The 19,951-nt window shown below is 45.7% G+C and overlaps 2 protein-coding genes across 5 annotated transcripts in view; one reads left to right on the plus strand and one right to left on the minus strand.

The window, feature by feature from the left end:
- The window catches only part of DNAH17 (dynein axonemal heavy chain 17), a 103,319-nt gene extending 92,348 nt beyond the window's left edge, over positions 1-10,971 (plus strand). For both annotated transcript variants that reach the window (XM_079965300.1, XM_079965301.1), the window contains 10 exons: positions 744-892; positions 1,004-1,131; positions 2,317-2,544; positions 2,775-2,966; positions 4,698-4,877; positions 5,233-5,415; positions 6,992-7,174; positions 8,716-8,859; positions 9,351-9,576; positions 10,590-10,971. In XM_079965300.1, the coding sequence (XP_079821426.1) occupies positions 744-892; positions 1,004-1,131; positions 2,317-2,544; positions 2,775-2,966; positions 4,698-4,877; positions 5,233-5,415; positions 6,992-7,174; positions 8,716-8,859; positions 9,351-9,576; positions 10,590-10,837 (1,861 nt within the window). In that variant the 3' untranslated portion in view covers positions 10,838-10,971. The remainder of the gene's footprint in view (positions 1-743; positions 893-1,003; positions 1,132-2,316; positions 2,545-2,774; positions 2,967-4,697; positions 4,878-5,232; positions 5,416-6,991; positions 7,175-8,715; positions 8,860-9,350; positions 9,577-10,589) is intronic.
- Positions 10,091-19,951, minus strand: part of PGS1 (phosphatidylglycerophosphate synthase 1) — a 126,711-nt gene continuing 116,850 nt past the window's right edge. For 2 of the 3 annotated variants that reach the window (XM_079965482.1, XM_079965483.1), the window contains 3 exons: positions 15,543-15,691; positions 11,986-12,133; positions 10,091-10,771 (listed from right to left, as the gene is read on the minus strand). In XM_079965482.1, the coding sequence (XP_079821608.1) occupies positions 12,014-12,133; positions 15,543-15,691 (269 nt within the window). In that variant the 3' untranslated portion in view covers positions 10,091-10,771; positions 11,986-12,013. Of the gene's footprint in view, positions 10,772-11,976; positions 12,134-15,542; positions 15,692-19,951 lie in introns of all 3 variants that reach the window. The other variant, XM_079965481.1, reaches the window with a different exon arrangement.

The following is a 19,951-nucleotide window of genomic DNA, read 5'->3' on the forward strand; positions in this document are numbered from 1 at the left end:
CAAAAAAACCGCTTTTGCGGCATGGCTGTTCAGCACATGGACAAAGCCGACAGGAGAAGCTGTGCCACATTTCACGATACATGGTTCTAGTAACATTTCCCTTCATATTGTTATTCGCACCTTTCATTTTCCTGCTCCACTTCAGTCCTTGTACAAACTTCATTCTTGTTCTTTACATGTGAACTATGCTGCAGGGTTGGGAATGGGGAATGGGGAATGTTCAGTTTGTATCTCCCCCCCCCCCAATAATTTTTTAAAAAGAAACTAATCACACAATGTAATGGTTGTAAGGGGTTACTTGTGCGTAAGTTGCCTTCAAATTTTGCCTTGGCTGACAGCCCACACTCCGTGGCCGGTCAGTCACTTGCAGAATCCGTCAGTGGGCATTTCTTGAACCTCTTCCAGCATAAGAGCTGTTTGACGCCAAGTCTCCTCCTACTTTCCCTGCGCGGAACTCGTCTGCGCAAGTAAGGGGAAGGCAGAGGCGTGTCAGCGCTCTCCCCACTAGTCTCTGGTGAAGGGTCTTGGAGCCCTGTCTCCAAATCCTCCATCTCCTTCTCTTCTCTACCAGTGTTACGCTGAATTCCTTCCCCCCTGCTGGTCCCCTCTCCTGCATTGTTTTGGAGCCTTGCCTCCACCTCTCGCTCTGATGTCAGTTCCCTGACACACAACCCATAGGTTTAAGGGCCAAAATGTTCACCAGAGCCAATTCAATCCCCTGTATGTTTTTTTATTTCCCTCAGGAACTTCGTGGAGGAGAAAATGGGGAGTAAATTTGTTGAAGGCCGAAGTGTTGAATTTTCCAAATCCTATGAAGAGAGCAGCCAGTCAACACCCATATTCTTCATTCTCTCTCCTGGAGTTGATCCCCTGAAGGATGTTGAAGCCTTAGGTGAGTTGGGAGAGCCTTTCCAGTAAGTGTGCCCTATAACAGCGCACACAGCAAAAGCTTTAAAAGAACAGACATTTTAAAAATTCCACTCAATTTTAACAACTCTCTTAGGTCAAAAGCTTGGCTTCACCATAGACAATGGGAAAATCCACAATGTGTCTCTAGGACAAGGACAGGAAGTTGTGGCAGAACATGCTCTGGATGTGGCTGCGGTAGAAGGACACTGGGTCATTCTTCAGGTATTTCAATTCCAACAACGTTTCCTGCCGATTGCTTCTTACACTGTACTTCTAGCGTACTTCTTACACTAGACAGCCTTGTCTAGTGTACTTCACTTCTTTCATGCCTCCCTAGCACTCATGATTTAAGTAAATTATCTGACAGCAAATGAAAATAGCTTTTAATAATCATTTCTGGAACTGCAAACTCTCTGTAATCCAGTCCATAAATAATGCAGTGTAAAAAAAAAAAAAAATTCCCTGGCATATGCCGGATGTCCATTGATAGGATTAGACATATACTGGGCTGCTGGAACAATGCTGGCACTGCCCAAAGGTATCTAGGTGCCAGCATGAAGAAATTGCAAGCAGCTGTGGGCAGATGATCCTGTTGCAGCCTTTGTGTGGAAATACAGCTTCAGAGAAGTCTGTACCTTGCAAGCAGACCCTTTCTCTTTCCTCCGCTGAAGTATTTGAGAAGGTAGGGGCATTCTCAGTGTGAAGGCTGCAGTGGAGCCTCCCTCTCCCATTCCATTCCACCCCCAAACTGGTGCCCAGTTGATATTATTGCCTTAGATGCTAAGGACCATATGTCTATTGCTTATGCTAAAAAAGATCCAGGCCTTGAGGGGAAATTGAGTAGAGTGAGGTCAAGAATTTTGCTGATGCCCAGACAATTTGTCACTCTTCCAGGTCCCTCCAACTTGAGACTGGTGTTGCATGTGTAAGGAAGAAGTACTCAAACTAGGGGACATGTATATGGCACAGACTCCCTCAGGAGGCCATGGACTCACCTTCCTTGGAGGTTTTTAAGCAGAGGTTGGATGGCCATCTATCATGGATGCTTTAATTGAGATTCCCGATTCCAACTCTGCAATTCTGTGATTCTTTAAAATGAGTGCAGGCGTCTTTATGCCTAAAAAGTCGATGAAACAGCAGAGAATGTATATCCATTCTAGAACATGACATGAATGAGGGCAGGATGCTGAGCATTTTGTCTTCCTGAAGTTCTAGGATGGAACCATTTATATTAATGTACTATGGCTAGGTGATGTCAGTTCCTTGGGATGGGGAGGGTGGAGACAGTTTAGAATAGCATTCCATTCACATTACAGGTCTTCTGGTTGCCACTAAAGGCGGCCCTGGAGGGGGAATGCAGTCCATCCTCATTGGCAGCAACTAACATGTCCCTTATATACCCTACAGAACATCCATCTGGTAGCCAAGTGGCTGGGAACACTGGATAAAAAGGTTGAACGATATAGCATAGGGAGCCATGACGATTACAGAGTATACATGAGCGCTGAGCCTGCTCCCTCTCCAGATTCCCATATTATCCCTCAGGGACTCCTGGAAAATGCCATTAAAATCACCAATGAGCCTCCAACCGGCATGCATGCCAACTTACACAAAGCCCTGGATCTTTTTACTCAGGTAAGCAGGACCTGCTGTTCCATTTGTTTGGACTCTGTATTCAGCCACAATCCAAGATTAGCACTGAAGTTGGTTTTTCCTGTCTTTCGGGGAATGCAAACAGTGCTTTCGATAAGAAAAGGACCTCTTCCTCCCACTTTGGGATGGCTTCTCATTTCTGTTGTTTGACTTCCAACAGCCAGAGATACTTTGTGCAAAAGTACAGCCCTTTTTTTTTTTTCCTCCTTTAGGATACCCTAGAAATGTGCACCAAAGAAATTGAATTCAAGTGCATTCTTTTTGCCCTCTGCTATTTCCATGCAGTGGTGGCAGAACGGCGGAAATTTGGAGCTCAAGGATGGAATAGGTCTTACCCATTTAACAATGGAGATCTCACTATTTCCATCAATGTACTGTATAACTATCTGGAAGCCAATGTGAAGGTAAAGATTTGGTAACTTGTGAGTTGCATAGAAGAGAAACTGTGTAAGTAGTAGTCAGTGGTCCCTTGTTTTCCAAGGGTCTGATCAAAGCACTGCCTGCTTTGGGAAATGGAGAACTGCTATTTGAATTTACTATTATTTAATTAGGAAAAAGGTGTACTGCAGGATCTTGGTGCAGAGAAGCATTAAACCGAAAAGCTTGTGTTTTGTGGGCAGGGTATTCTCATTTTTTGGCATCTGTGCACCTGGAGACTTTGTCACCGTGAGTTCTGCTTCCAGGGCAGAATGCAGCAATAATTTGAGGAGCTACAGACTGTTCTGAATGGAGCTCCTACATCTGGAAACTCACAAACTCTACCTGTTACAATAACACCTAGCATGTAACACATGCTACATGAATAGAATGAAGACCATTTTATTAGCCCACTCAAACTCTATTGCAGAATGCGAAGACCAAATAGGACCTCCTCAGTTCCAAAGTATTCTTCTGCCTTCACAGGCCATGATGGGAAAAGCAATTCAGCATTCCCCCAGGATTGTCCCCTGCTGGCTAACCAGCACTTGTCTGTGCTTTAAATCATTTTGTCTCATTTCCCAAGATTTTTCACTGTACTTATGGGACCAAATGTGCTCCTTAATAGACTAGTGATGAAAGCATCTGTCAGGGGCTCAGGAGCAGAAGCACAGGGAAGAGGGGAGATGGAGAGCGAAGGGGAAGAATCTGAGGGCAGCGTAGAAGAAGATGACAGTGGCCCGAGAGATTCCATGAGCCTCTCCAGCGAATCGGAAGATTCACAGAAGGGGGCGCCAGTGGCCAGGGCAAGGGGATTCCCAAGGGGGACACTCCAGGAGCAAGGGGGCAGCAGGGACTCCCAGAGCAGTAGCTGGAAATCAGGACCAGCTTCCCCACCAGAGCATAGTGGGGGGGGGAAAGAGTCCCAGGTATCGAGGGCAGAGGATTCCACACCAGGGAGTGAAGATAAGTCAGGGCTGGCCACGCCTCCGTCGGAGAGCCAGACAACGGAGGGGAGGTCAGATCCGGGCAGTATCCCGGAAGAGGGAAGCAGTGACAGAAGCAGTGTGACGGTCAGGAGGAAGGTCACTGGGTTGGCGCGAGAGGCAAGTTCAAATGTACAGGAGCGCGGGACAGCAGAGAATGAGGATTGGGAACCGGGTCCTAAAGCCCGCCGGAGACAGGGGGAGGAGTCAGCCGACTCAGCGTCAGAAGAGTCCAGAAAGGGGAAAGCCCCGGCGGGCAGGAGGACCCAGAGGAGGAGAGAACAACGGAAAAGGTGGAGCAGGGCTAGGATCTTAAACTGGTGTCAGAGGGGAGGAGATTCAGACGGGACTTCGCCAGTCTAGGGTTTAAGACGTAGGGCTGCGCGCTGCGGCTTTGGAATGGAAGTTGAACTTCAATAAAGACTTTTGTACATAACGACGATCGGGCGTTGGTCCTCTGTGAGCTGGGACCTAGGGGCAGCTCTGACAGCATCTTTTCTGAAAAGAACTTTGGTTGCGGCAAAAAGCCCAAATACCTTTATATACGTGAGTAGAATGTTGGTGGTGTTCCCCCAAATTTTGCTTTTCCCCCCTCCGTGGGAAAAGCAAAATGTGTGATATTTTAGTGTATTTTTGGTTTTTATGGAAGCCGCCCAGAGTGGCTGGGGAAACCCAGCCAGATGGGTGGGGTACAAATAATAAATTATTATTATTATTATTATCTTTTCTTAGGTTCCCTGGGACGACCTGCGGTATCTCTTTGGGGAGATCATGTACGGGGGACACATCACCGATGACTGGGACCGCAGATTATGCCGGACTTACCTGGGTGAATACATCCGTATGGAGATGCTGGAGGGAGAAATGCTGCTAGCACCAGGTTTCCTTATACCACCTAACTCTGATTATAAGGTGAGAGAGGGAGGGGTGGGGAGTTGCTCCAACAACACACTATTCTGACAATCCTTCATCTGGGGAAGTAACAATAGCAAGGTCTAGAGAGAAAGGACAGCAACTACAGAAATAGTTTTACACCTCAGCACAGGGAACTTGGCAAAATATTTCAGAGGACCACGAGAAACAGCATTATACTTGTGGACAAGTTGGATAAAAGTCCCAGGGGAAACAGCCAGATCAACCAGCAAGACAGTGCTTGTTATGAGCATATAGTTTACTGGAAGCTTAATTTGAACATAAAGCTGGCGTAGGCGTTAAGCAGTCACTAACATCTTATAGCATCCAAGTTTCTGCATATTACATTTTGTAGGGATATCATGAATATATTGATGAAAATCTTCCACCCGAGAGCCCTTATCTGTACGGGCTTCATCCTAATGCAGAAATTGGGTTCCTCACTGTCACCTCTGAGAAACTTTTCCGCACCGTGCTGGAAATGCAACCCAAAGAGTCAGATGCCGGAGGCGGAACTGGTGTGTCCCGAGAGGAAAAGGTAGGAAAACCTTCCAGTTTGCTTTGACCATGGCTCTCAGGGTCCTGATAATGGTTTGGGGTTCCTATTTGAATGTTTCTAATAGGTTTGGGCGATTCATTGAGGGGCAGACAGTTATGGCGCTTTCACTCGGCGGTTTATTGCTAGTGAAACTGCTGCCTCTCGTGAGTCCCTCTGCTACCAGTGCAGCGAGGGAGAAACAAGCTGCAGCTGGAGGCAGAGGGACTCAGAGCCGTGGCAGTTTCAGCAACCGCCATCACAGTCTACCCCTCATGCCAGCGCAGAGAGAGAATCAAGCTGCATTGGCCAGGCACCTATACAGCTTGTTCCTCCCTCCTTTAAGCTGCTTGGCTGAGGGGCATGCAGCTGCCCTCACCTCAGCCAAGCAGTTTTACAGAGCCCCCAACCCGCCACCAGTTGGTATGAGCCAGCGGCGGGGTGAGGGCTCCATTGAACTACTCCCGCTCTCCAGCTGAGGAAGCCCTCATCCTTCTCCTGCTTGCACATGAGCAGGAGGAACCAGGCTCCTTCAGCTGGGGGGGGGGGCTTTGCGTTCCCCAGCTGAGCAGCCCTGATCCTTCTCCTGCTAGCATGCAAGCCAGAGGAGGATTTGAGCTGCCTCCACTGGGGAGTGGGAGGCTTTGCACTCCCTGGCTGGGGTGTGCAAATAAGATCCTGTCCCTCTGGCATGTGCATGTGCTGGATGGACGGGGGTCCTGCTCAGCCGGGGGCGGGGGCAGAGCCTTGGCGATCCTTGGCTGAAAGGGCCATGCCAGCAAAGGCGAAGGGAGCCCTGACAATGGAGCCTGTCAGGTTCCATTGCAGCGCTTCCTCTGTCTTCGAGCGAGCGGTCTCTTTCTCCTAGGAAAAGGAAGCTGTTTGCGCGCACGCCCCAACCCTTGCCTGCAAAGATGAAGGAGCCTGGCAGGCTCCGTTGCAGGGCTCCCTCCATCTTTGCCAGCAAGGGTGGGGTGGGGTGGAGAGCAAGCAGCCTCTTTCTCCTAGGCTGCTTGCATGCCCCCCACCCCTTGCTGGCGAAGGGAACCTTGCAAACCGAGCCTGTTGGGCTTCATGGCAAGGCTCCCTCTGTCTTGGGGAGTGGAGGGCGGAAGCCTTTGCGCGCCCCAGCCGAGCAGTGGACTGGGGCCAGCTGCATTGGCCCCGACCTGCAAGGCGCTGGGGTGAAAGCACCTCAGCTCCCAAGTTGTGAGAGCCGAGTTTAACCTGGGACCTTGCAGGCTGGGGCCAATGCAGCTCCTTTCAGCATCATGGTATATCACCAAACCATGATGTTTGGCTGGTGATATATCGCAATGTTGAAAACCTAATTATCGCCCAACCCTAGTTTCTAATCAGCAACAGGTTTTAGGGTTGCTGCTACCTGTTCTGCCCCTTCTACTGTCAGTCCTTTTTCAGTTGCATTGATATTTCTTCAGGCCCCAGGAAATGTGGGAAATGCTTTGGTCTGCCCACCTTGCTGGGGCAGGTATTTTAGTCTAGTACTTTGCTTACCCTTTGGAGCATCTGAAATGATGCTGCATATAACGAAACATTCATTTGGCCTTCTGTGTAACAGGTAAAAGCTGTGCTAGATGAGATCATGGATCGGCTTCCAGAGCCCTTCAATATGGTGGAGATCATGGCAAAGGCAGCTGAGAAGACCCCATATGTAGTAGTTGCCTTCCAGGAATGTGAACGAATGAACATCCTTACCAGTGAAATTAGACGTTCTCTGAAAGAATTAAACTTGGGGTTGAAGGTAGGTACATATTGTATGCTATTGCTAGAAGTACACCAGAAAAACAACAACATTTGACCTGGTTCAGTCAGCATACTTGACACATGACCTGGCATAGGAAAATTAAAGTGGAGCGTGCTTTCTCAGTAACAGGAAATGCCTGAACATCGAGACTTGATTTTCATCTTTCCTGCTACTGCATTTAAAGAGCACTTTAAACTAGAAGGTAATGATACTCTTTTTCCAATCAGAACAGTACATATTCAGTAGTTTGTATACACAAGCACATGAAAATTAAGGGAGATAGAGCCAAGATGCTTGTCTCGGGAATCTTCCCTCTATGTTCACTGGCTGGTCGCTGACTTCAACACAGATGGTGTTCCCTGCCCAGTGGACTTTTCCTTCACTGCCCTTCACTACGTTCAAGTTTTGCCAATAGCTCAACCTTCCAACAAGTCTTCCACAATACAATTCTATGGCAAGATTGGGGTGAGGTGGGGTGGATAAAGAGAAAAATATCCTCCTTGCAAGCTTCATTGTGTTGCTTCCTCCTTTATAACAAAACAAGCCATTTAGAACGGTGTGCTCTGGCCCAGGAGACAGGGAGGCATTAGCTCAATGCACTTGCTCCCCAAACTCCCCAGGGTGAAATAAGGCTGCTGGACATTAAGGGAGCCACATACGACAACTCACAGAAATGATGTATGTGTTGGAACCACAAACCAATAAGGGCTTGTCCAGCAGAGAACTAAAAATAATTTAAAGGTAAAGGTAAAGGTACCCCTGCCCGTACGGGCCAGTCTTGACAGACTCTGGGGTTGGTGCGCCCATCTCACTCAAGAGGCCGGGGGCCAGCGCTGTCCAGAGACACTTCCGGGTCACGTGGCCAGCGTGACAAAGCTGCATCTGGCGAGCCAGCGCAGCACACGGAAACGCCGTTTACCTTCCCGCCAGTAAGCGGTCCCTATTTATCTACTTGCACCCGGGGGTGCTTTCGAACTGCTAGGTTGGCAGGCGCTGGGACCGAGCAGCGGGAGCGCACCCCGCCGCGGGGATTCGAACCGCCGACCTTCCGATCGGCAAGCCCTAGGCGCTGAGGCTTTTACCCACAGCGCCACCCGCGTCCCTAATTTACTAAGGGTCAAAAAATTGTGTGTGTATGTGTTTTGCTGTTTTTAATCATTGATATCAGTTACACAACTGCTTGGCATTAGCGCTGGCACCCATAATTATAGCACTAGCTGGAGGAGTGCATCTCATTTTCTCAGCAATGCAAGTGCTGGGAAATTTAAATTGCCACAACATCAGCAGTACCATGAGGGAAAATGCCTGGAAACACCACCACAAGTGAGGAACGACGGTACATTGTTTGCATAACATATAATCTTGAAAGTGCTGTAATTAATGCCAAAGCATTCACATAACCAGAACCTTAGATCAACAGGGATGCGTTTTCATAAAACTACACTAAGAATTCTTCAAATGGTCTGCATAGCCACAAAAAGCTGTGCTGAGCTGATGGAGGAATCCAATTAAAAGCTTTTGTTTTGTTTTCCCCACAGGGAGAATTGACAATCACAACAGACATGGAAGATCTATCAAATGCTCTTTACTATGACAATGTTCCTGATTCCTGGACAAACCGGGCTTATCCATCTTTGCTCAGCTTGGGAGCTTGGTATGCTGACCTACTGCTCCGCATCAGGGTGAGGTTTCCTTTGTTAAAGCTCTCCAAAAACAAGTTCTTAGCTGTCCTGGCAGTGCAACAACCAGGACAGCTAAGAACTTGCACTTACGCATCATCTTTTAATTAAGCACCACTCAGTTTTTTGCTTTTGCATTGTTACCTTCTATATATATCCTTAATAACAATCCTTAATAAAATAACAAGAATACTTTACAGCTGTAGTTGTATGCAATTCTACTAGGTAAAGCTCTTGATCATCTGTTTAGGATGACAGACATGCGTAGGCTTTTCAGAATCTTTATGTGAAGATAATGTGTTTATAGGAGGTAGTTTCTGCTAAAGCAGCAATGGGAAAACGTGTGACCCTATAAGTGTTGTGGAACTACACCTCCCATAATCCCTGTTCCTTGAGTGTGGTGCCTGGGGCTGATGGGAGATGGACTCTCAAGTGCAACAGAAAACATGGACCTCCTCAACATGCTTAGCTATGTGTAATATTTCCATTTTCAGGAGCTGGAGGCCTGGACAACAGACTTTGCCCTACCCACAACTGTATGGCTAGCAGGCTTCTTTAACCCTCAGTCTTTCCTCACGGCCATTATGCAGTCTATGGCTAGGAAAAATGAGTGGCCTCTTGACAGAATGTGCCTTTCAGTGGAAGTTACCAAGAAGAACCGGGAGGATATGACAGCTCCCCCTCGAGAAGGCTCCTATGTGCATGGGCTCTTCATGGAAGGTAATCTAGCTTATCATGTAAGACAGAGATGCAGTCATTCAACAGCAGACAAGGCAGTTTCTCCTTTGTCCTATTCTACTGTAGGGAAGCTCTCCATTTCATCTGTGCTATTTCTTTGAGAGAGGTGGGGAGGGTGTTTACTATAGTTTCTTGCATTTTTAGAACATTGTGTCCCTGGGTTCTCTCTTTGCCTCCAGGACGTTGAAGCAAGACCACTTTCCCCCTGCCCCACCTCTTTCAGGCACAACTCTGAGCTACATAATCATCACAATTTTAAAAAGAAGGGCACCCCATCAATGCTTCAGCTGTACCTTTGTGCTTGGTAACAGCAGAGGATTCTTAATCAATTTTGTGCAGTAAAATATATTATTTGCCATTCCTAAGGATAGAGTTCATTGCTGGATGCCTTCAGCTTGTGCAAATATTATTTCCACACTGTAAACTACTTCCAGGCTGAAATCTGTCTGTTTTGAAAGCGCAAATATTTGTCAAGAAAGGATCAAGCAGACAACACTTTGCAGTAGCTGCCTTTATTATCACTTTAGCATGTCAGCAGAGGGCAGCACATGCCTATTTTACTGCCCTTACAGACAAAACTACTTAATTGATCATATTAAAATACTCTGTTTCTAAGTGCGGCTAAGGTTAGGAATGTAATATTGCCCCCGCATATTAAAGGGGGGCTGAAGAAGCCTAACCCTACCTCACTGTAGGTAGGGACGTTTATGTTACCTACAAGGCTGAATGAAGGTAGAAGGAAGAATATAGCTTTCTGGAGCAAAAGAACACTGCCATAGGCTCAGGGCAGAGTTGTGCATTCAGCTCTTTCTAGCTTGTTAATGCTCATGTAAATTATGGAGATGACAACCAAGGCACATTCAAGCCAGAGAAACTACCTGTAGCCATGCTTCTAAAGACAGAAGGTTGGTAGTGTGAGGTTCCCTTCCTTAACGCATGCTGCAAACGAAGCACCCTCTAGGCTGAAACATCACCACAGTTCTGTCCTCCTGCAGGTGCACGTTGGGATACTCAGACCGGTGTCATCAGTGATGCCCGTCTGAAGGAGCTGACCCCCTCGATGCCCGTCATCTTCATCAAAGCCATTCCCGTGGATCGTATGGACACCAAGAATATGTATGAGTGTCCTGTCTATAAGACGCGCATGCGAGGCCCCACCTACGTCTGGACCTTCAACCTGAAGACGAAAGAGAAGCCAGCTAAGTGGATTCTTGCTGGAGTTGCTTTGCTCTTGCAAGTTTAACGCCTGCGTTGAAAGCAAAGCCCTACCCGCCCGCACCCACTCCATCATGTCACCCCACCACCTTTCCCGAAATAGAAACTAAAAAGACTTGTTTGCAAAGTTTTCAATAAAAAAGCCAAAGTGTGGTTATGCTACTCAGGTTGTTACTGATAAACAGTATTTTTACAATAATATATGCAAGCCTGCAGTTTATGACTAGAAACAAGTCTGTGTACATTTGTCCACAATGGCCAGGATTCCTTTCCCAGTTCACTTTCATTGTGTAGCATTCACTGCAACTGACTAGAAGACTTTTCAGTTCTCATAAGTATGAAAATATATGCTGATTAGCTCAGGTTTTTTCCCCACCTAAGATGTGTTTGCTAATCTCCACCAGCATTAATCCACAAGGAGAAGGGACTCTCTCACCAGTTAGGCATAGTAATGCCAAATTTCTGAAAAATGCAAATGTCTTCCTCTGTAACTTATTGAACCCAGGAGGCACCTCTTGATTTGGCCCACTTGGAGCTCTGCAGGAGCAAGCTTAATGCCTGAGGCACTCCTGGTAGTCACATTAGCACTACTTAAGAATATAAACATTTGTTAGGTTTATATTCTTGATGAGCTCCAGTATCTCCCTTCATTACAATAGCAGTTACCAAAGCCTCAGCCCCCACCTCAATCACTGCCATTTTCTAGACAGTAAGAGGCATCTTACTGCCAAAGAGAACCTGGTCCCAAATAATACATAAGGAACTGTCCAAATAAAACTTGGTGTTATAGATGAACACCTGATTCAAAGCTGTAATATCTGCACTTCTGTTTCCCTTCTACTCTTTTTAGACCTCATGCAGTTGACCAGCACTGTGTATTTGAAGCCTCAATTTCTCCTCCACACATGCCTGCCTGGCACTTTACTACTTTCCAGTTATTTTATATGCGAGTTTTAGCCTTTCCCCAGAATAAGACAAATTGAGACAAATTAATAAGGTCTCGCAGCATTTTGCAATGACTGTCCAATGCAGGCCCTTGGATAGCAGGCTTATGCTGTGCAGGAAAAACACTGCCTTGGTTCTTACAGAAATCAGCTCGTGCTTCTTTCCTGTTTATTAAAGTGCTTGCCTGGGTGGGGGGAGGGGAGGGTATAAACAACAATTTACAAAACTCACCCCAAAAGGACCCGCCTATCTTTTTTTTTCAGAAGAAGTTCTTAATCAGAGGTGTCACCATCTTCACCCACAGTTGGACATAGCGACTAGACTGCTCAAAGGTTGATGCAGACACCATACTAGACCGCAAATAAAGCTGCTCTTGCTCCTATAGTGGGAAAAAGGAGGGGGGGTTACTACATGAATTTGAACATCTGCTCCTGGACTGATTGCTTTAATTAGTTTTAATGAAAGTACAGGGCTCCATATACTTTCATTCCTCTGAAGAGAGTACCTCTTATGCAGGCTGACCTGCTTTCTCAAGTTTGGCATCTCAAATGCCAACTGAGTCAAGTAATTGCACATACACAGAGCCCAACCCACATATGTATACAAACACACAAAGGAGGAAAGCATTGCGAGATTTGGCCCTGCAGTTACTTTTTTCCCGTAACAGCCAAACCCTGAGCTATAATCGTCCAAAAGGAAGCTCGACTTTAATCTCCAGAGACCAGACAGTTCATTTCTCTTCAGAAAAAGCTCCGAAGCTGCATTTTAAAATGAATGTGCCGTCAAGGTTTCGCTGTGGTTCCCAGAAATACTAAGCACCTTCAAAGAACAAACAATACAGCTGGCAGGGACAGCAAGTGTCTGTGTGATACAGGACGCATACACCCCATGAGATTTGAAGTAGTGCTTACAGCACAAAGATACTTTCTCACCTGTGCTAGAAAGATGGGTTCTTGTACATGCAGAGAGAGCCCTGACACAATTATAGGACTTCTGCCTGACTCCAAAGTCAACACAGCTCAATCACCCATCCTCAGCCACATTATTAGCCACCTATAACCTTCCCAAGCCCAGCTGAGCAGATCTAGCCCATGCAGATTGCGTTCTAATTCTCTCCCCTACCCCCTCTTATTTCCTGTAAACTAGTTCCCTCTAGGATTTAACAAGGCCTTCTTTAAGTAAATAGATAAAAAGTAAACCTTATTCAATGTGCTTGTGAACAAGGGGGTCCTGTGTTCTTCTCGCTCATTAATTCATGTGTTTTGGTCATCTAAAGAGGGCTAGCACAATTGACTTTCTTTACCAACTGGTAATTACGGCGTAGGCAGAGCAAGTGTAGTTAGAAAGGTGATTTGACCTGGGGCTAACTGAAGGTCTGCAGAAGTGCTAGCTGAGCAGCAGAAGTGTGTCCTTAAGGACACACTTAGCAGCTAATGCTGCTAAGACAATGTGCTGGGAAGTATACAGGGCACAGTCCTGACATGGCGCCTTCACAAAAGGCTTGCAGTCCACATGGGATGGGAAGCAGAGAATGTAAACAACTCTTATTAAAGGATCAAAAAAAATGACTATCCACAGACTTCATAATGCTCTGAATCCACCCCAAAGGATTCACACAAACTGTAAGAAACTTAGTTGGGTTACTCACAACCACCCCCCTACAACAAGAGGTACCAATGCTCCACAAAGGATAAGTATAATAGCAACAGTTTGTGTATGCGGCTTACTAGGTTGTCATCTGAATTCTTACCGCATTTCCAATAGCTCCCATTTATTTCAGATTATATATCGGATGTTTATAACCTCCTACAGATGATACAAAAATGGAACAATTTTTTAAACGCCCGTTCCATCTTTCAGCACATGGAGAGAAATTGTGGGAGGGCAAAGTCAAGTTTAATATAGTGCAATACTTCAAAAGAAGGCAGGTGGTGGCATGAACTGCTCTCATCAGTTTCCCCTTCCCTGTGGAAGGAGGAAGTGGTGAGAACAGTTCATGTCACTTCTTGCCTTTCCCAAAGCCTTCCTTGCACAACGTGGAACAAGACCCTACCCCCTCCCTCAAGTCCTCCCTCAAGTCCTCAAGAATCCGGAGAGCTGTGAGGGTGTTTGTTTGTTTGTTTTCACAAGCCACCACTGCTTTTGCCTTCTACAAAAGCAGCATCAGGGGAGAGCAATCTCTCCCCTAAAATCCTCTGGCGTAGGGGAAAACAATTGCTAGAGAGTAAGCCAAGACAGTATTTATGGAGCCCCTGCATTTAAAGGCTGAAATTATACATGGCTTCTATGGCTTGGCTGCTACAAAGTCTCAGGCAATGTTCTTTCAAAAACCCAGTCAACACTGAGACTTTGTGTTGGGTAGAAAACCTTTTCCCAGGTAGCGTGGGCTTGCATTCCCTTTTGGGCAACCTTCAGGGGCCCATGTGACTGTGATGAGTGGGGCCAGAGGCTAAAGTGAAGAGTGCAACAAATGTACAATGGGCTAGTTTCTACATAAACCTCTCTATCTGCCATTCAAACAAGCAAGAGGCATTAGCAGTTTGACAAGGGCTACTGGGGATTCTGAAGGCCATAGAGAAAACTGGAGAACCAGATTTAAGCCCAGCCCTGAGGTTCCCAGCCCTGCTTTATGGGGATTTTATGTGGTACCAGGTATTTTCATATAAATTTAACCAACTACAAATTTCAGTTAGAAACGAGGGGGTAAGCCTTCTTATGGAAACTCCTGTTTCCAGTGAAATTCAATGTTACGACATAATAACTTTAGTTTGGATGAACTGGCTGAGAGTAAATCTTGGGATTAATATGTATATGCAAATCCAACTGTTGTGCTGCGACACAGCGGTTGCAAAGGGCAATTAAAAAGCCAGTCTAGAATAAGTGAGTGGACAGAGACAGGAATCAAGGCCACGCAAGCAGAGATAGAATCAGGTCAATCCGAAATACATTTGCAGCCAGCAGGAGAGCACACACCAAGAAATGCTGGGAAAGCCCACAGCAACTATTTCATTAATCTTAAAAATCAAAAGCACTGTTTTCGTATTCTGTCAGTCTCTGTATAACCTTTGTTTTATAAATAAAATTGGGGAGGAGAGAGAATCAGGAGCAGAAAAGTCTAAATGAAAACCTACAAGAATAATTATAAAGAAAACATCTGCACTTGTACGTCGAAAAGTTGTGAGCAAGAAGAAGCCAGAAAGCAGCTAATAGTTTTGCCCCTCTTTATAAAATTCATCAACCATTGGATTACCGAAACACTGGGAGGTACTAGGATAGTCTTTAGGAAAACTATGGGCCACTACACTTCTCCCCATGGGGACAACCATCAAGTCAAAGGAGAAAAGCACATGTATGCATTAGGGGCAGAGGTAGCAATACCTCTGTCTTTTCCCACATTTATCTTCAGCCTCCAGGTCCAGCCTGTTTACGTTAATCCAGATCCATTCAGGACTACAACAGCTATTTCAGATACATCATCACTGGAGGGTTTTTCAAAAAAGATTTTTCTTGGTTTTCTTTCCCCCCGAGTGTTAATGTATCCGTTTTCTAGTTAAAATGGGTTAGAGTTGCTTTTGTAAAAAAGCAACCAACACATTTAATAAATAAAGAAAAGTAACTGCTCACACAAACTTCCTCTGGACAGTTTTGAATTAATCCAGTTTCCCTCAACCCCACTACTTGTTTATTTTATTTATTCATTAAACTAGTATACTGCCCTTCACCCATAGATCTTAGGGTGGTTCAGTGTGAAGCGGAGCACTCAAGTCATTGGCCCACGAACTACGCACCTGATGGAACTGCTGTTGCAGGGCTTTGTTTTCCGTCACTATTGCAACCTGTGCTTCGAGGTCCCGATGAACCGACCTGTACCCAAAATTAGGAGAGCCAATCAGAGTTAAGGAGGGTAGACTGCTTCCTGCCAGGTACAACCAGAGACCTGCAGGGAAACATGGGGAGAAAGGAAATGTGGCAGACGGAGGAAGTTTTCATGGAAGCTGTTATGAGCCTCAAACAATAGTTTATTCTTGAAAGGAAAAGCAACAAAACACACTAAATATTTAATTTACTGGCAGTATAAATAGGTCAGGGTACTAAAGAAGCAACCAGGAAATAGGGATACTTCCTTGCAGAAAATGTCATACAGGAATGGCACAAAAATCAACAGAGTACCTGGCTGCACTTTTGCATACGCTTTTCTCAGCTTGTACAACACAATCCCTGCACAATGGGATGCAGACCATGCTCTGAGGTCCATTGCAACACACACTCCCCACCCTGTACAGCTGCACTGAAGGCTCAGGCTTTTAATATTACACTGATCATGTTTAAAAATAAATTAGTGATGTCCCCAGGTTCTTGACGGAGCAAAGACCATAATCCCTCAAGGTCAGTACTTATGCACAGAATGATTTACTGTAGATGCTGCTGCTGATCATATCAGAGCAACTACTGTAGAAAAAAAGGTTTATCCATCAGAAGCGATACCTGTATGTCAATATCTATCTCCCTCCCTCCCTCTCCTTCTCTCTCTCTCTCTCTCTCTCTCTCTCTCTCTCTCTCTCTCACACACACACACACACACACACACACACAACTAAACAGTGGTAACAGCACAATTACCAAAGGCAACACCAGTCTACCAACCTGGTCTCACCCATTCATCCGGAACAAAGGAACAACCCTGTGGGAATCATAAGATAGCAACTTTGTTTTTCTAACACTGCATGAGTTTTGCATCTCAGTTCCTTCAGGCCAATGGGAGTGTCCACATTTGTAGAGCACTTCCCACTGAAGAAAACCACCCAAGCTTAAAGGAAACACTTCTCATCATTATCTGTTACTGAGCCAAATACATGTGAGCATACTTTTCATATTTCCTGCCACACTTGGGAAATGATGCAAAACTGAAGTCCACTTTAAAGGGTCTTCTGGTGCTTCCCTCACTGCGAGAAGTGAAGTTACAGGGAACCAGGCAAAAGGCCTTCTCAGCAGTGGCGCCCTCCCTATGGAACACTATCTCCTTGACATCTGATGGGGAGGAAGTACTACACAACTTTTAGAAGACATCTGAAGGCAGCCCTGTATCAGGAAGTTTTTAACATTCAACGTTTTATTATGTTTTTATATGTGCTGGAAGCTGCCCAGAGTGGCTGGGGAAGCCCAGCCAGATGGGTAGGGTATAAAGAATAAAATCATTATTAAACTGCCCTTTGCCCTTCGTGATGCATAAACCCCAGATGAACAAGACAAATGATGATCAGATGTATACTGCCCATCTTATGGAAAACAAGAGCCAAGGCAATTAACAGTGGGTTTGCAACTGAATAAAACTAGGTACATTCACTGGGGTAAATTATAGTGGGGGTTATAGTAGTTGTTCTATTTCAAGGGTGAGGAGAACTAAACAGCTCAATTATTTTAAAATACCACTATGAAGGGCTAAGAAAGATGACAGCAAAACATACCAAAACAAACAATCCTATCAACTCGGTCCAATATCCTCCTGGTGTTCACTTACTAGCTCCACTCTCACTGGAGCCACAATGTGGGAAAACAACAGGGAAGAAGTATTATAGCCATGGAGCACACAAACCCTGCTTGCAATACTCGCTCTCATTGGAATTTATCAACATGGGAAAGAACAAGAAAGCAGTACACCTGGCCCTCAACTCCTGCTTCTTAATGTCTCTTTGCCCATCTGAAATCAAAAGGAAGAGGTCTCCCTCAAACTGTACAAGCCCCGGGAGTAGCCGCTGTTAAGGTAGGGGTTACACAGCACCATGGACAGAGTTACGAGCTGCCCACATCCTAATGGTGAGGCCTTATTTAACAGCCTGACACAGGAGAGACATTAGAGAGCCTTTTCTGTGACTGCAGAAGTTTCTTTGGTCTACTCTCTTCTTAGCTTCAACCACTAAGTAAGGACACTTTTGTTCAGGTGGCACTTTTATCAACACTGGAATCTTAAAGAGAGTTAAAACATTGGTGATCTGCCATGCTCTTTCTAGGTTTGGGGCATTTAATTGTTTTAATTATGTAATGACTGGGGATTGCTTTACCATTCTTTGAACATCATTAAGTCCCTGAAACTAGTTACTCTGGTAAGCGGGAAAGTGGGATATAAAGTTTCAAGCAAGCAACCACTGAAGGGAAAGCTGCTGCTGGCACTGGTTCAACAAAAAGGCTGTGAAAAGGCTGGTGGGGAAGGGGGGGGTAAGTGAGGAGGCACTGGAAGCAAGGCCCACTTGTGGGTCCCAGCCCATTCCCCGAGAAATTTAAAATCGATTAACTTCCACACTTAGGCAAGTGGCTAAAGCTTACCAGCAAAGCTGAACAGACAATTTTTCCTGTTTGTTAGCAATCTTGTGCATATGCATTAACTGCCTCTATTTTCTGAGCTGCTGTGTCCATGTTTGAACTGACAAGAGTGCCTATTCTGCACCCCTCCGATACGGCAAAGAAGCCCTTTCACAGGCAACATCACAGTTTGTAGCTTTTTTTACGCAAGGAGAATAATCCACAGTTACTTTGACCTACTTGGACAGTGTCTTGTGTTCCAAGTCTGAAATAGTTCCTGTAACTCTAAACATCCCCACACTCTTCCCTCTCTATAGCCATTTAGAAAACCAAATGAGCAAGCAAGAGTGCCCTGCTGATGTCCCTGGCCAAACATCCAATCCAGCCTTGCAGAATGAGGAGAGAGGGATGCCTGCAGGCATGCTGGAATTTGATTGAGCCCACAAACTTCTGTCGCATTCCTGTTGCCACAAGAAATGCAACATAAGGTTAGGCTGCATGTCCTACAATGGTGTTAGCTTTGTAACTATGCCAGGCTGAATCCGCTCACCTCATGATTCACCTTTTCAGGAGGGGAAACCTAAAATATTTATCTATCCTCATTCAGTCTAATAAAGGAGCCTTATCTGGGTCTCAAGTAATACCTGACACTCTGCTGCATAACTGATTGCCAAACACACACTCTCTCTCTCTCTTTGCCCCAAAAACATGCTTCTCTCTCCTGAGAGTGTGCTTATGACCTCACTACTACCAAGTATCTCATATTCTTCACCTGCTTGATTCCCAAACAGGAATCCTTTGATTTTTAATGTGTTTTGTTTTGATTATATATAAGCCGCTCTGCGATGATACGGGTGGCGCTGTGGGTTAAACCACAGAGCCTAGGGCTTGTCGATCAGAAGACTGGTGGTTCGAATCTCCGCAACAGGGTGAGCTCCCATTGCTCGGTCCCTGCTCCTGCCAACCGAGCAGTTCGAAAGCACGTCAAAGTGCAAGTAAATAAATAGGTACCGCTCCGGCGGGAAGGTAAACAGCGTTTCCGTGCGCTGCTCTGGTTCGCCAGAAGCGGCTTGGTCATGCTGACCACATGACCCGGAAGCTGTACACCGGCTCCCTCGGCCAATAAAGCGAGATGAGCACCGCAACCCCAGAGTCGGTCAAAACTGGACCTAATGGTCAGGGGTCCCTTTACCTTTACCTAAGCCGCTCTGGAAGCTTTGTTGGCTGAAGAGCAGGGTAGAAATGCTATAAATAAATCCTTAAATGCCCATTTAGCCAGAAAGCAGAATAGCTGCAGCAGTAGTCTAGCCCAACTTGGTTTGGAAAACTTGTGAATTTGCAACAGTGCCAACTATTCAGAGTGCCTAAGAGCTTCTTGAGATGGCCTATACAGCTAGGGAGCAGTAACCTGCACAACACCCCTGGACTACATTTGGGAACTATTCTTCTATCTCAATGCCTGACAACAACAAATGCATAAATTAAAGATAGCGTGATTGCCCAGGGCGGTGGAAATTGGCGGTTTTGGTGGTATTATTAATTTCAACAGCACTCCCCATTTTACAGCTGTTATTAAGTTTCAGTTACAGGTAGGCAGCCATGTTGGTCTGCCATAGTCGAAACAAAATGAAACAATTCCTTCCAGTAGCATCTTAGAGACCAATTAAGTTTGTTATTGGTATGAGCTTTCATGTGCATGCACAATTCAAGCAGAGCCAGCCATGTTGTGGAAGGATAATGACATTGCCTTGAGCTGCTACGCCATCAGCAATGTTGGCTGCACACTTCTTGGGTGTAAAAGTTGAACAGTCAGCACTGGGAAGCCGTGTATCTTTGGTGGATTGTAGAAAGGTTTTCCAATAATAGAAGCCGCAGCTAGAGATAAGATATGCTTATCTGC

This window comes from Podarcis cretensis (genome assembly GCF_951804945.1).
Source record: "Podarcis cretensis genome assembly, chromosome: 2".
Classification (NCBI taxonomy): Eukaryota; Metazoa; Chordata; class Lepidosauria; order Squamata; family Lacertidae; genus Podarcis; species Podarcis cretensis.